Source organism: Zonotrichia albicollis, chromosome 1, assembly GCF_047830755.1.
Source record: "Zonotrichia albicollis isolate bZonAlb1 chromosome 1, bZonAlb1.hap1, whole genome shotgun sequence".
In the NCBI taxonomy this organism is placed as follows: Eukaryota; Metazoa; Chordata; class Aves; order Passeriformes; family Passerellidae; genus Zonotrichia; species Zonotrichia albicollis.
Genome location: NC_133819.1, coordinates 107,382,071 through 107,399,343, shown reverse-complemented (window position 1 = coordinate 107,399,343; position 17,273 = coordinate 107,382,071). Strand labels below are relative to the sequence as shown.

At 38.1% G+C, this 17,273-nt stretch overlaps 1 protein-coding gene across 3 annotated transcripts in view; it reads right to left on the bottom strand.

The window, feature by feature from the left end:
• MIB1 (MIB E3 ubiquitin protein ligase 1) overlaps window positions 1-17,273 on the bottom strand; it is a 77,771-nt gene that overhangs the window by 10,883 nt on the left and 49,615 nt on the right. Inside the window, exons 13-20 of one of the 3 annotated variants that reach the window (XM_005490714.4) lie at window positions 14,731-14,863; window positions 14,265-14,351; window positions 11,390-11,551; window positions 6,778-6,959; window positions 5,358-5,550; window positions 3,060-3,138; window positions 1,344-1,457; window positions 128-228 (exon numbers count right to left, since the gene is read on the bottom strand). In XM_005490714.4, the coding sequence (XP_005490771.1) occupies window positions 128-228; window positions 1,344-1,457; window positions 3,060-3,138; window positions 5,358-5,550; window positions 6,778-6,959; window positions 11,390-11,551; window positions 14,265-14,351; window positions 14,731-14,863 (1,051 nt within the window). The remainder of the gene's footprint in view (window positions 1-127; window positions 229-1,343; window positions 1,458-3,059; window positions 3,139-5,357; window positions 5,551-6,777; window positions 6,960-11,389; window positions 11,552-14,264; window positions 14,352-14,730; window positions 14,864-17,273) is intronic. The other 2 variants (XM_005490715.4, XM_014269625.3) reach the window with 2 other exon arrangements.

Here is a 17,273-nt window from a genome sequence, read left to right as displayed (position 1 = left end):
CTACAGTTTAAGACCTGATGCACTTCAACATGTCATTCTGCTTTAAATAATAAAGGATGCATTGCCTTTTTCAATCAAGTGGTTCTTGCACTTAATGGGTCTTACAACTTTTATCCAGCACTTTTACCTGTTCCTTGATGTCTTGCAACTGTTGCTGCAGCTTCTGTACATCTGCATTGACATTAGTGTTGTCTTTGTCCTTCTGCAAAACTGGAATGTTTCCACTTGCTGTAGCATTAAAAGAAAATAAAGATATGTCATTATGCAGCAATCCAATGAACCAGGAATAATTATTTCCAGTGTCACAGCTATAATTTTTCAATTATCTGAAAAAAATGTTAGTCAACCATCTTTGATAATCTAATTAAATTCACTACACCCTCACTGCAGCTCAACAAATAATTTCTTTGAGTTTAGCAGCAATACTTCTTTGACAAGTATTTCCATAATAATGATGCTTATAGTCCCTTAATATTCTCAGAATTCTTATTTGTCAGCGAAGTTCCTGACATGAATACTTTTTGCATATGTTTAAGGAAAAAAAAAAAGCCAAGTTCCATCACACTGAAATGACTTTTTTATCTACAGAGATGATTCTATTTGGTGTTCAAAATTGCACAAGTGTCTTAGAAGCAGTTCATTCAAAATTTGAACAAGCTCAGATTAATAGTCCTCTATTTGACTGATCTGGGAAGCAATGAAAGAAAGAATTGTCAAGTCTTTAATTTCCAGTGAGTACTGAAAATCTGATTTTAATGACTATTCTTATATTTATCTATATCAGAACCTTATGACAAGAATGAACTGATATCCCATTCTCATAAACTCAACAGAAATACAGTGTACCACATATACACACACAGAGCAAATACAAATTATTCATAGAAATTACTCAAATAAGTCACAAGAAGTTTAAAAACTAGTCAAAGGAGGAGATGCAAAACTAGACATTCTCTCAGGGAAGTTGCTTGTACCTAGATGCAAAATACTCACCATTACTTCAGAGTAACAGAGGTAAAAAAAAAATTATTATTTGCTCATTTGCACAATCACAGAAAATCCTCAGCTTTTACTTCTTAGGGCATTAGTAAGTGGCCAAGTCATCACATGTTTTGGATTCTACTCCGAATGCCAGAAGCAACTCTTCAGTGTAATGACTGGTGGTGTTACCACATTTGTTGCTACTGATGCAGAAAGTAGTGCAAACAGCAATGGGATACCTGGGTTAGCACTGTTTTCATTAAACTTTTCTTCAGAAAGGAGAGAAATATTTAGATCATTTGAGAGAAGGAGAATAGGTTGGTGGAAGAACAGGAAAGAGTATGGGCTCTGGAGTCACTCACAAATATCATCACTGGTATCTTCTGTACCTTTCCCTCCGCAGCACATTATGAAAGGCACTCTTCGCTCAACCACTGCCCGACACTGTACACATTTCTTCATCAAGCTTGCACAAACTGAGGGAACAGAAAAATAAATCAACTCTGAATCTTCCCACTTTGTTTTTCTTTTTTCCTATACATGAGTTTGTCTATTCAGAGTAACCAAACAGCAATGACTTAACAGATGCTTATAACATGAAGAACTACTTGAGTTTATCTCCACATAATTTTCTGCAAATCACACCCAAACAATGTCCTTTTTGGTGCTGAAACTAAATCTATTCTCTGTCTCCTTTTAAGGTATTTCAAGTGAACATGTTCCTCTTTCTCCAGATAGATGTCTAGTCCACAAGAACTTCAGATGTTAAAAGGTAATCACACATTTGAGACCAGAACTTTCAAGAATGTAATGACTATCTGGCTATCTTTTTCTTTAGAACAAAGGATCTCACTAACTGTCCTAATGCTCCAGGGCCAAAGAATTGCAGCTCTTTACACTTAAGAGTAAACCTACATATTTTGATATAATCCTAGAAAGGGGGCTGTAATTTTTCTATTAAAGGCAAGTTATTGTCTTATAAATGCTAAAATGTTACTGTGAATCAAGAGAGTGGGTCCTACAAAATACACAAACTTGAAGACTCTCTCATCCTGCTTGAACAAGATGGCCAGAAAAAAATCTGGAAAGAAATAATCTACAACTGTTAAACCTTCCGCTGTCCTTGTTACAGCTTAAACTTGGTGATGTGTACTGTGCTGCTGAAATCCTTCACCACAGTCATCAATCTTTTTGTTGTCTTCTTTCCTGGGAAACGACTCAAAAAAACTTCTCTCATCATCTTTCAACTGCAGACAGTGAAAGAGGCCAGATCAGGCTAACTATAGCCAGTGGTTTGATGTCAGCTGCCTCAGAACAGAGGAAAACACCAGACTTCTTTAGCAAGTCCAAGTAAGCAGTTACTCATGGGAACGATTACCTTCCCTCTTGTGTAGATCCTCATCAATAAGGACTGCTATTCCCTAGGGAAATGACCCTTCAACGAAAACCTGAAATGCCTGGAGACAAGGTGATAGCTGCATTCTCACCCACTTCTACTTAAAACCAAAAAATTTCTAGAGCTCACCTACTTATTTTACTATTACACAAGATAAATCAAAATTAACCATAACTGGTGTTCTTTGCAAAGATACATGATGTGACTTTTGGGGCAAAATACAGCCCTTATGCAAATCTGTAGATTAATAATGAAGCATACTAAGTATTTATCGACAATATATTTTAAAACACCATTTGCACATCTGAATGCCTTCAAAAAGCTGCAACAAAACAACAAAATAAATTCTAATTACTACCAAAGTGTTAATGATATGCAGTAGGCTTCTATTATGTGAGAAAGCCTACTCACAGTTAAATTATTCAGATGACAGAGCACACACTTTCTAAATATTTGAAAATCTACACTTTGTCCTCCAATTATTACCAGCATGACAAATAATGTCAAAATTCTGATGATCACACCAGACTACCAAAGTAAATTGAACCTGAAATCAGATTACTAATTGTCACTGTTGAGACTGACACATGACATACACGCACTTGCTAATGGTTTTAGCAATCTGATTAAAAACATTGTGTCTCACAATTTCCTCCAAAAGAATTTTTGTGAAGTTACTTACTCTCACAGGCACACATATGACCACAAGGCTGGAAGAGCACTGCTGCCTTTTTGTCTGAACATACTACGCATTCTTCAATCTGTAAAGAACAACACACACACGTGAGCAAAGTGCATCTCCTGCTCTCTACATTAATTTGCAAGGCACATGGGCCTCAAGAATCTCCATCTAGTGGGGTTTTTAACACATTCAGCATCTCAAAATGCACCTTAAGTTATCACATTAACTTCTAAGAACAGGTATTAGCTGGCAATTTTTACACATTCAGTACAATGACAGGCACAGAGAAGAATTTAGAACACCATATATTTATTTTTCTTTTCTCCTTCTTTATTCCATCAAGGATACTTAAATCAGGGTTGATCAGACTGGAGAAGAGAATCTCCAGGAAGATGTTATTACAGCATTTCTGTACTCAAAGGGGACTTATAAGAAAGATGGGAAAAAACTTTTTTGCTGGGCCTGTTGCAGTAGTACAGGAGGTAATAGTTTTAGACTCAAACAAAGCCAATTTGGTATAAGAAAGAATTTTTTTATGATGAGGGTCATGAAACACTGGAACAGGTTACCCAGAGTGGTGGCAGATGATCCACCCCTGGAAACACTGAAGGTCAAGCTGGACAGGGCTCTGAGCAACCTGATCTCATTGAAGATGTTCCAGCTCATCACACAGTATCAGATGTCAAGTCACATTACTGATTTTAAAGGCCCCTTCCAACATTCTATGAAATTTAACTTAAAAGGTACTTTTACAGAAATGTTTTCATATTCTGGGCTAGACTTTCTCAAGTCCTTTTGTGTGAGAGCTGTATATATCATGGAATCATCAAATGGTTTGGGTTGGAAAGGACCTTATAGATACTCCAGTTCCAACCCCTGCCATGGGCAGGGACATCTTCTACTAAACCAGGTTTCTCAGGGCCCCATCCAACCTGGCCTTGAGCACTGCCAGGGATAGGGCATATGCATTATGATCATAGACATCACATACAATTCCATTTGTACTGGCCTGCACCACCTCTTTCAGTTCATAGAACTGTTGTCCTGATTCATTCATTTCTTGGCCTTGCAGTTTTTATACAGAAAAGTATAAGAGAAGTATTGACCAGATATTCCAATCTCTCAAACTAATTCAGCAAAAAAAATCAAAGGAAGGTTATCCATAAAGCTTAGCTTTCACCTGGGAAAGCTAATTTCATAGAGTACCTTCTTTAGATCAGTGAGTAGGGGCAGAACCCTCACTTTGCTACTTCAAATCACCCAGTGGCAGACCCTTTCACCGACTTAAAGAAAGTCTTAGAGAAAAGGAGCTCCCACTATGTTAACATTTGGCTTTTGAACATACACAATGCAGAACAGCAAATAGTATAAGAAGAATAAGAGAATGAGTAGTAAAAACAGTGCAACCCTATATTTACAATTCTTATACTTACTCTGAAATGGAGGAAAAAACAACATACTACAGAAGCAGACTAATCAAATATATTTGGAAAAAGCAAAAAAAAAAAACCAGCCGAAAAAAACCAAACAGTTTGGTTTCCAAAAAAACCCCAAAGAAATAAAAAAAACCCCAAAGCCAATCTAAAACTCAAACATAAATCCAAATGCAGAACATGATTTCTTTTTTTTAGCAGCTAAAAAGACCAGGACAAGACTTGGTGATTACAAGGAATAAAAGAATACTCAAACAGAAAAGCAATGGGGAGGTATCCATATAGTCAAAACTACTTGTGAATAACCATTTGAAAAACCTTGGTCTCCAAAATAGGGCATGACTGATTGATTCTCTGAAGGAAAAAGACAGCGTAATGAAACTCATGTTTCCAAAGAAAAAGAAGGTGAATGCTGAAAGTAATAATTAACTACAGAAACAGGCACATATTAACTCAGTTTACAGGCAAATCATTCTTCAAGTAGCCCTAAGGAATAGAAAAACTCAATATTACTGAGGAAAATTATATTTCAGAAGAAGCAGCAATTTATCTTAATATGAAGAAAAGATACCGTGGCAGAGGGAAAATAGTCCATTTCAATAAAGCATCCTCAGGTGACTGTATCAGGAACTCTGAGGACCTGAACAATGAAGACATTGCAAGGCAGGGAGAGGTAGGTATGACAGGCAAACAGAAAAGAGCAAGATATGATTTTGATGCAAAATTAACTCTATCCAGTGAGACATGTAGGGCATAATACCACATAAAATATGTATATTTCTTTGACCTCTTTTTTACTTTTTTTTTTTTTTTTTACATTTCCATTATAAAAGAAAGAGAACTGATAAATTTCAGAGGTTTTTACCTTTGTCCTAGACTGAACTTGTTCTTTACAGATGAGGCATTTTTTCACCCGTGGTGAGCACAAGGAACATGTGGCAATGTGGCCACATGGGCCAAACAGAGTGTCTCTCTTCATGTCTGAACACACCATACATTCTTCTAAGGTTTCAGAATCATTGTTGATCATAGATGGACTTCGGGAACCAACCTGGCCACTATAAAGAAACCTTGCAGTCAAACTTTTCATCATTAAAAAAACTCACTCAAATTACAATGCACATCAACTGGCTGCTTCTATACTCCTATGCACTCGGGCATCAACGTATGATCATACAGTGATCTGAACTGTTTTTCCCAGAAGTACAGCTGACACTGCAGGGCAACGTTACAATGTCGGATAAGGCATTGTACAGAAACAGGACACAAAGGTCAGGATATCGTGTTGTGAGCGTAAAACGTCGCTTCCTCTCGTCCTAAGAGCTTGCTTTACTAACAGAGACGTGCCCTGCGCTGGGCAGCCCCCGAGCCTCGCCCATCCATCCGCACGCCCGGCAGTGCCGGACCCGGGCCGGAGCTCCGCGCTGCGCTGGCCCGCAGGGGGCGCCCGTGCCCAACTCCCGCCATAGGATGGGGCCGGACACACGGACACGTGCACGGACACACACACACACACACACACACACACACAGACTCCAAAAGGAAATAAGCACCTTACTCTTTACCAGGCAACACCAATAAAAACAGCCTCTCTTTTTCACATTTTAAGAGTACAGGTTTTTTTTTCCATACAGGAATTACAGATGAGAATCGTTTGTGGCAACGGGTGGAACGTAACTAGGACAAGGTGAATCCTCTGATACTGCATGGACCTGATAACATGGTACTTCACTGAAATTGTGATTCCTAGAGACATCAGACCTACTCCCTCCTTCTCTTTTCACAGAATCATACAGTTGTTCAGATTAACAGGTACTCAGTAGGTGACCTTCTCAAAGCAGCAACAACAGTGAATTCCCATCAGTTTATATAAGGCTTTGCCTATTTCAGTCATTAAAAGTTGTATGGACAGAGATTTCCCAACTTTCCAGGCCAGCCTGTTTGCAATGCTTAGTTATTCTTTCAGGGACTTCCCCCTAAATGCCTTGTGAAGTTCTCCCAATTCCTCCCCTGAAGATTGTCACCTTCCCATTTTCACCTTTTCCATACTAATATGCATGAAAGCTTGGGTAAGTTTCAAGTAATGTATTTCTGAATAGCATTCAGTGTACCATAAAAACCTAAAGAATTAAAAGTAAAAAAAAATTGCCACGCACAAAAACCCCCACCATACTCCCAAATTTGTATGTTTTAATTAGCTATTGCTAATTTCAACATTTTAAGAAAATCAGTTAATCTGTGGAAAGCAGACATTTGGAAACAGTGTATTTTATGGAGATACAAACCTGACTTTTTCTTTGTGACATTTAGCCAATGCTTTGCAGAGACTTGGATCAGGGCAGAGGTCGAGAGGGGACTGACCCTTCTTGTTGCGAATGCCGAGGTCAGCCCCGTTGGCCGCCAGGAAGCAGGCAATAGATGCAGCACTCTTCTTCTCTGCTCCTTGAGTGCCAAGTCCCATAATTAACTGAAAGAAAACAATAATGTAAGCAAGAAAGACTCTCTAAACAGTTAAGAATCATCTGGCTAAAGGAAAGCTACTTGACATGCACACATGCATATATATACGTAAATGTGTAAGGCAAAGGAAGCGTCTCTAGAACTAAAATCAAAACAATTGCTTCATTCTGAGTCAACTATATTCAGCTTTCTTTTAGAAACTAAAATTCAGCAAGGAATAGTTCTACTGAAGCACTCAATCTCCTGTACACCTATACTCACGTGTGAAGTGGCTGTCCTTCTATGTAAGCACTGTAAAGGGCAAAGTTCCAGTGGGTATATTCAGAACACACTTCAGTATATAGTCAAATTGCTCAGTTCAGACAAAATGCTACCACTGCACTTGGACTGAAATCACAGTTGAGCATAGAAATGAATGCACATCTACTTTTAGTCTAGTCAGAAAAGTAGCTGCCCAAGAGAGACTGAAATTCAGTTACTTTCCCAGCCTGGATGGATTAAAACCCACACACTGTCCCTATCTAATCACATAATGCCAATCTGCCCTTTCACAGCTGTTACTGTATCCTTGTGTAACTGCTTCACAGGTCAGCTGGAAACACTAAGAAGGCTCACTACCACAGCCCAGCAAGGAGTGGATTCCCCAAAGCATTCTGGGCTCCCAACACCTTTTTGTATTAAAGCTCAATCAGATGAAATGCATTAAGTATAATATAGACTCCAGAACAGCTGGCATCACTAAGAGTCCCTCAGCAAACTACACGACACTGTATTTAAAGGAAGAGCTTTGGCAAAGCTAGGGCAGCTCCAACTCAAGGAAACCCAGTTGCTTAGGGAAGCATTTTTTAAACCTCAGTCTATATGTTGTTCTTTTTCTAAATTAGAAGTTCTTATATCAATACATGTCACTGAGGCTACAAGACTCTTGAAGGTCTCTTTATGAATTCAGATACTCCTCCTGCATTCTTCCTCATGATTAGGTAAGAACAGTACAGCTCCAAAGGCTTTATACCAGAAAAATCAGTAAGTTATGGAAACAAATTTTTTTTGTGGTTTTCAGATAACAGAAAACTTTCATTTATCAATTGAGACTGTTTTTCTGCACTTCAATTGCAGAACTGGCTGAAGCAAAGCAGAGATGTGATCCAGCTTCAGTCCTGGTACTTTGGACTGCATTATTAATCCAGCCAAGGCAGCACAACACCCAGTGAAACTGATTTGCTCCAAGGTTGGCAGAGTCATTGTGGAACAGTCACCTACATTAGTCACAAAAACCCTAGGTGCTAAAATGCCTCTGCATGCTGTACAACTTGAAAACACTAGGACAATGTTGCATCCCATGACATTTCTCAGGAAGCCTGCAACTTTTCAGGCACAAAGAATGAGAACACCACAAAAGAACCCATGCACAAAATACTCTCCATTTTGTCTCAGTGCCCAGTATGGCTGCAGTATACCTCTGGAGGGGGCTACCCCTGAAATGCATCAACACAGGCAAACCCAGCCAATTCACCAGTGAGGGAGAAGTCTCAGTGCAATCCACAAAAACTGTACAAATATCATCCAAGTAATTGTACCTTTGAAGCAGTAAACACTTTCCATTAGCTTCTTTCTTTTAAGTTAGGATTTAGGCGGTGGCATCACTTAAAAGCATTTTAAGAGTCAGAAATACACCTTAAAGACACTTGTATATTAAAATAAATGACACAAAATGACCCTGGGAATAATACAGTTTAGGATAAAAAGTACTCTAGACTAGAACAGTGCATCTGTAATAAAGCAATTCACATGACTTTTTTGTGGTGGTGGAGACTATAGTTCAGAAAATTTCTCCTCCTCCCAGCTGTAGTCACCACAATATGCTAGATGAAAAACTTAAAAATTACTTAAACAAACGGGGTTCACTGCTCATAGCACTTGAGCACAGTAATATTTTTCAGAATGGTACCTAAAATGAGTAGGGCTTTGTGTACTATCAAGATTGCTCACTACATGCATGAATGTAAGCATTTAAACAGTCTATCAAAAAATCAGCTGAAGAAACCTGACAAAAATTGTTTCATGTATAACATAAAATATCCTGAGTTGGAAGGAATTCACAGGATCATTAAGTTCAGCTCCTGCCCCTGCACAGGATAGCCCCAAGAATTGCACCAGGTGCCTGAGATCATTGTCCAAAGGCTTCTTGAACTCTGGCAGGCTTGGTGCTGTGACCACTTCCCTGGGGAGCCCGCTCCAACGGGCATAATGTTGGCATTTAGAAGGAACTACTAAAAAAAAAAATCAATGTTAAAGAATTCATTCACTTTAGTTCCATTTACGAAACAAGTGAATGATAATCAGTAAAAAGTATTGTTTCATATTTTTAACAGTGGTCAAAGTAAAAAGTAACAAATCATACAATTTCAATGAGTTGCTGTCTAACCAACTTGATCAAGTATGAAGAAACTCTAAAATCCTGCAAGTGAGATCTTTCTTTCAGTTTATTCAACTGAAACAAAAATAGAAGTAATTATTTCTATTAAGTATGTATGTGCTACAAAGAGGCGCCCTACAGGCCTCAGTAGGTTGGAATCTCCAAGACAGCAGTGCAAAATTAATTAAAATTTAGCCAAGCAAAAATGAGCTCTAAAAGCTAAATATTTACAGAGATGTGTTGCTATCACATTGCCTAATGAAATCTGACACATTTTGCAACCTTTAAAGGAATTAATGAAGAAGAATAAAAAAATCTCTCAAAACAACCCCTCAATTTAAGTCAAAACATTTACAAAAAGAAAACCTTACTGATTCCCAGGCAAAATTATTAATCCTCTTTATCATCTATTATCCATCACCTGTATTTGCAATTCCACACAAAACAAATTACCAATGTGTCCCTGGATAGCTTTAAACGTCCAAATGCCTGCACATATTTTCAAAGCTTCAATTCCATCTTGATACTCAATTTTGGGGAAAAGACAGCTTAATATTTAAAACTGTTTAATGGTAAAACCTAGTTCATAGAATTTTTACCTTACTGTTATTTAAATAAAGGTAGATAGGTACAGGTATTGTTCTCATTTCCTGTTTTTCACAAAGCGTTTTCAAGATAATTTGATTTGTTGATCATCTTAAAGCATTTTCAGATGTACTTCCTCCATCTTTTACATTTCACATAAAATAAAAACAAGCAAGTTTTTGTCTCTTCTCTGCCAGAACTTATCTTCTCCACACCACTTAAACCTCCCAAATTTGTTAGTTTGGCAAAAATTTTCTCTGCAGCTAAACAAAGTGCAAAGAAATGACCAGTAGTTTGATCATGCTAATAAAGGAGAGGAGGTATTGGCTGATCATGACTTTTTAAAACTTTAAAACATTTTTAGGTGATCAGAGACAAAATGATGAGGGAATTTTTTTGTTTCTCATATCTTTTGCCTTATCTTTGTCTTATTACTTCAGTAGAAATGTGAAAAAATTAAAAACTTTTGTTTTAAACCAAGAATATTTCTCAAATGAAACTAGAGATAAAACTTCATAATTTAAAATATAAACTCCCCCCCACAAAGAGAAGTTTAAAAGGTGATGGGAAAAAACCCCGCTTCGGTTAAAATCCTCAAAACTCAATGCACAACTCTAGTTTCATTGTGAAAGCCATTAATAAGACTGAGCAGAGAAACCAATTTATGAAATGCCAAATCTGAGAAAAAAAATTCCCTTTCATTCATTTCACAGTTAAACACAAATTATTCTAGACAGCACTCATAGAGTCCATTTCAGATCACAGAAACAACTGAGCTTTCACTGCTCTTCTTGTCTCACTTAAAAGGACACACACATTTTCTTACACGTTAGTCATATTTCAAATCTCTTTCAAGGCTTATTCCAGTGTATTTCAGTGAGATTCAGTAACCAATTTGAAAAAAAAATTGTACAGTGGAATTATAGTTTTGAACAAAGACTTTTCATAAAGTTGGTGTATTTGTTTTTTCTTAATGTCTGTCAAAAATATACATCTCAATAAACATACTAAACTAAGAATGCCTTGTTCTAACAGAAAATACTTTCAGAAAGTTAGAGAAGCAACTAAGCAACTGAAGTTATAAAGACATGCAAGACGCTGAATCACAGAAAACTATTTCAGTCTTATTCTGTACTGTAATACTGTTGAATTCTCTTTCCAAAAGAGCTACTTTGATTTTTTGGCAGCCATATATGTTCACTACAGAAGATAAATTCATAGAAATATTTTTGAGCTACATAACCCTCTTTCTTCAAAAAAGGTAGTGACTTCATGTGGAAAGCCACATAGAACAATATGATTTCTGCCTACACTGCAGTTTAATGCAGAATATCTACATAAACTAATGCTGCCAAAACCCAGTCCAACAGTACAGAAGTAGACCAAGAGACAAATATACAGCGGAAAAAAAGAATAAATAAATGTGTTTTATTTACTGTGTTCTTTGATGGCTCCCAAGCAGTATCTACCTTGCCCACATCTTGCATGTCTTGGAGTTGGCGGAGCTGTGACAGGGTGTGGTGTCTCAGGGCTTCATGCAGGGGAGTATCCCCATCTTTATCCTGAATATCCAATTTAGCACCTGCACGAACTAAGAGCTGAAAAGAGAAAGAACCAAATTAAAAAAAAAAAAAAAGCTCCCTTTTAGAACTAATTTAGTTCTAAAAAAATTATGGTTTAGGATTCTCTAGGAGGTTCAAAAGGGCTACTCCTATCTTGCTACAATTCACTGTTTAATTAATTTAAATTCATTTTCCTTACCTGGAGCTCAACCCTCAACCAACACATTTATCTGTCTCAAATATCAAGCTTATTTCAGCAGAAGGCTAATGCTTGCCTCTGCTCTGAATGCTACAAAAGACATAATTTAAGAGGGTCCTTTCTACTTCCTTAGACTTTAATTCTTATAAGACAGCCTACAAACAATGTAATTTATTACAGCAATATGCACAATACTTGAGATAGGTATATATTCTTTACTATTAGTTTTCAATCATCTCAAAAATCATCATTTTCATACCATACTAAACTTTACAACTTAATTTACAGTGTCCTCACATTAGCAAAGTAGTTAAGCATGTACTTTGGTTAACCCTAATTCAGGAGAAGACATAAAAACCAATGACACTATTAAAAAGTCTCTCAGAACACTTTGGAAAGTAATGAACTGTAAGCCTTGTCTCTAAGCTAATTTTAGACACCCGTTCCTATTCACATGACACAAAACAAGCACAAGGCTGCACAGGCCCTCCTATTCCTATGGCCTTTGCATACGGCCCTTCCATAATTCAGCCCACCAGGACTTTCTTAAATACACTGTTGAACAAAACAAAGCAACACATGCTGACAAAAAAATACCAACTTTTCCTAAAAATTAAACTCCATCACTGTCGCCATTCAGAAGCCTGGAGGCAGCAGCTGAGGTTTTAACTTCAGTTTTTGAGCTTCTGCTACTCTGCAAAATTTGGATTAGCAGTAGAGACAAAAGGCATAATCCAGAACCAAGAATATACAAAGAGGGATCTCCCTCTTTGGAAGCCACATGCTTGCAAGGAGTTTCAGTTTCTCAGAACCAAAGAACCTCAAACTTCAGAACAGGCTAAAAAGAATTGAAAGCCTAATTTTCAAGGAAGTATCTGCCTGCAATTATTTGCAGCTTATAATTTTCCCCAACCTTCTCCTCCACAAGTGAAATCAAGAATACCAGCTAATAGCTGACACAGTCTAGTCTCAACTTCTTACACTCTCTAAATGGATTTACTCTGGACCAATTTCTTTTCTCATATTCATATCTTGTGTCTACCACTAGCTCTTTACTGCTTTGAGTTTCTCCTGGAATCCTTGACTACCACAGATTTTCAGAGTTTTTGCAGAAGTTTAAAAACAATTCTTTAAAAAAAAAAGCAAACCATTGCCCTTTGTCATGGCAGTAGGACTTTTAAAAGAACTGTGCTACCTTTGACCACTATTCCACAAATGCCTGAGGGTACAAACCCAGCCCTGGAAGCTATCCAATAGGAATTAGTTTTGGAATATGGAGCCAACATGTTCTTTGCATGGCTGCATGAGCTATTTTAGGACTTCTTAAAAGTTAATCCAGTTCTGAAAAACGGATACTCTACAGGGTCATTCACTTAAACATTCTCAGATATAAGCATGTCAGTGAAACACACATGCTAGTTCATCTACGTGCCTACCTTCCTCTCATCTGCTACATTAATATTGTATTCCCAGGTACCGTGTAAATTCCAGAAGGGCACAAGAGTTCACCAAACACAGCTGCCAAATAGCTTACAGGATGCAAGTGGCACTGACTCTAGGAAACCATTCTTCTGGTAGCAAGCAGTTCCAGATATAGGGCCCTATCACATGTTTCACTGTAACGGGATCACACCCATCAGCCCGCAGAGAGGGAGAAACCTTATGGCTAAATAACACTTAACAGAATGCAGGTCTGCATAGGGGAACAATTCTGTCTAGGCCTGAAAAACAGACAGTTTTCCATACAAGATGACTCCATAAAAAAACAAAAAAAATACATCAAAGGCCAAGGCCAGGTTGATGTATTCACTCTGACACTCTGAGAGCAGTGAGTGCTCTCTCCGAGCCTCAAAATCCCACAGCAGCAAGGCAAACAGTCACACAGGTCCTGTATGACTGTGCACACAGGCCAGAAACAGCAAGCTATGCCAGACTCATTGCACTTCCTCCTGTGCTAGCAACAAAGCTTTGTTAAGTTGAAGCATTCACTTTTGCAATCATGCAAGCAAAAAAACAGGATTTCTTTTCACCAATAGGGCACTACTGTTCACTGCTTATAGGTCTCCCAAGCTAAGAGCATGGAATGTCAAACACTCAGAGACTGAAAAGGAGTTAAGGTCCGAAAAGATGTTTCGTGTTATAATTTGCAAAAGCTATGAGCAAGAACAATTACTCATACAGCAGGAGCCATCAGAAATGCTATTTGAAGATCCCCTAACAGCACCACAAGATTCACCACAAGTAACAGCTGAACATATTCTTCCTTACTAAACAAGAAGGGATGCTGGAATTGGCAACCACACAGAGGAAACCATAATGTACATGTACAAAAATTTAGCATGCTTCAAGCAGCGTTCATATTGCTGACTGACCTTCTGTGCAAGTTGGCAGGCTTCTGAATGAAACAAAAACCAATCAAACAAACATGCAGTGACTATATGTTGTCAAATAATTTTCTGAACGTTCATGAAGTATTCATATTTTAACAGCCACCATCAGCTTTAGCCAAATGCCATTAACCATATGGCTCACTGCAAATAAGATACTTACCCTAACAATTTGTGTATGCTGTCGTTCAACAGCAAGATGAAGAGCAGTTTGCTGGTTAACATTCTGGATATCCAGGTTAGCATTGCCCTGCAAGATATTCAAAACATTAGATTATTATCACCCCAGCAACTCATCTACAGACAAGGCAGTCCATTAGGACACTGACTATGACCCTGAATACAATTCCTAGTTAGGGGATTTGAGAACAAAAGTGATTGAAAACTTCAATTATTCACTGTACAGATGTTGATCTGTTGAATGAAACTAGGTATCCAATTTTTCAGTCCCTCTGCACCATTAGGCCATTGTAACAATCTCAAAGGCAAATTTGACCTTTAGAGCTCAACACGTCCTTCCCTCCTCCACTGCTTCTGCATTGCGACTGCAGGCGTAAAGCAGCCAACTATTTTCACATCAGATGGTTAACCAAAGCATGACATTTAAATCCTCCTGAGAAAAGTCCTACCTGATGCACCAAAAGTTCAGCCACTTCCACATGATTATTAAGAGCTGCCAGATGTAAGGCTGTGTAACCATCATCTTTTTTCTCATCAACAATCCACGGTCGTGGTAACTTGGACAACAACACACGCATTGCGCTGAAAAACATAAGCAGAGATGGCATAAACACCCCTACAACGTATGTTGAGTGACAACAGTAGAACAACATTAATTCTCAGAACTATGTACTAGTGGCTAAAACAATTTTCATCTTTTTTCAAACAGAGAGAGTGGGTGAAAAGCTATACCAACAGTTCCAAAGCAGAATAATTGCATGTTCATTTCCCTCTCATTAAAGCACACAAACAAACCATACAATGCCTGGAACAGTGTGAGGATAGGTTTGTTTTTTAGAAGAATGCTATCTAGCAGTAAAAATTGCATTAAAGAAGCATTCAAACAATCTCTGAAATGTAGAGAAAAGAATATTCTCCCTCAAAATCCTTATAGCATCCTTTACTTCACTATTTAATGACCAAGTTCCACTATATTAGATTTCTTTAAAATCATCACTTTATAAACTGATGCCATTGGCTGTAACAGTTAAAACTCAGTTTCTAGGAAAGAAAATGGAGGAAGATCTCTTAAGCACAGACAAAATAAGTGCTGAAATTGTTAAGTGAGAACTAGTGGGATATTTTCTTAACATATAATGGTTGACTATAACATACCATGGCAGTGTCTGGTAGTCAGGGAATAGGGTGGGGAAAAGCAACTTGACTTGTATTAAAGCAGGCTAAAATCCATAAAATCCAAAGTTAACCTTCAGTTAAGGGTATTAACAACACAATGCTAGATAAACAAATTGCTCAATCTTGTATTCTCTGAGAAATACGGTTTTCATAAGCTTACATGTCTTCACTTAGCTTTTGGAATACATAAGTTACCAAACTTAAACCCCTTATTGTCTTATCTTTATAAACAGCATATGCAGCTCCCTTATGACAGTTCCTTAAAGACAAACACAAAACCAGAAACTGCTACAATCCTGTGCCAAGAAACCTCTTCTGTCATCTGATGTTTCCCTACTGTTGAAGGAACATGATATCTACAGGAGAAACACGCTTCTGCACAAAATTCAAATTTTTAAAATCCAAGTAATCCTTGCTAATGCAAGTGGAAGCACTAGTCACACAGCGCATTGGAAGGCAGCTAATGTATCTAAATTACAGTTCTTCAAGTGCTCTGGTATCAAAAATGTGGGATCTCAATAATCCTCAGAAAAAGCCTCATTAATTGAACCTCTCAGCTTTTACTTAAAAATATCCTCATAAGGTATGAATGACTGCCCCGTCAAGTAAGAACTGAGCTCCCAGTTCATTCCAATCATATGTTTCCTTGAACATCCACACTGAGGTGAAGTAGTATTCACTCCTAAGCTCTCTTTTAGAACAAGCCAATGAGTTCCCTATAAAAAAAACCCCAAAAGTTGCATCTGGGCACAGATCACCCTAATAGGCCTTCCTTGAAAGCAGAGAAGTCTGTGAAGTAACAGTAAGGAAGTGCATTCCTTCCTACTCTCTGCTCAAATGCTCCCATAAAAGACTCTGTTAACAAGCATCTCCATGCTCTCCTGCTACTGAGTGCACAACACAAACCCCTGGTTTCACACCTATGCTGCAGCTGCCAGAATGGCATATTAAGTGACACTTTTTTGTCCCCAGAATCAGAGTGTCTATAGGAATCCCAAGTAACCAACTGCAGTTTCAAGCCACAAGGTCATACAAACCCACAGGAAACCAACTGCTACGTGAAGCACCCACAGCCAGGCAGCTCTGGATGTCTGTCCTCCTCAGAGTGGACAGAAGCCATTCTCAGCCTCTTAGGATTATTTGTTTTCCTGGCAGATTGCTTCTCACTTCCTCACAGTCCAAACCACTTATAACACAGCAATACAAGACAACAACACTTAACAGACTGTACATTGCTCATTGTGAGCCATTGCTCAGTTTCTATTCGTAACACCTTCTACAGCTCTCTCACGTGCTAGGAAGAAAAGACTAGAATACTTCAGAAAAAAAAACCAAACAATGGCAACATTACTTGTTTGGGAGATTCACTTACGCAGGATTTTTCAAAATTAGCGATATAATTTAATAAAACTCAAGTTACCAAAGCTTTATGAAATGTGGTAAAATTAACCAGTATAAAGTTGCACTGATAAACATAGTCTATTTTGTAATGCAAAGATGCCATATCTACAAATCTTGGGACCATCAGAACTGTGTTTAGCTGCTTTAGGGGAGCATGCCTGGGGCACTATGGTTTGCTTGGTATCTGGGCACACCACCACACCAGCTCTTCAGAATGCTGGGCTGATTCTAAGCACACAGTCCCAACAGCACAACAAGCCTTCTACAGTGGCTTCCCACAGGGCATCATGTCATGTAAGCTCTTTATCTTCACCTGCCAGGCTCAGTGCTTCTAAAGACCCCATAAAGTTCTTATTTACTGTGGATAGTCTAAAAACACAATAAAAAATTCCTGAAAATTCCCTATGACTGACAG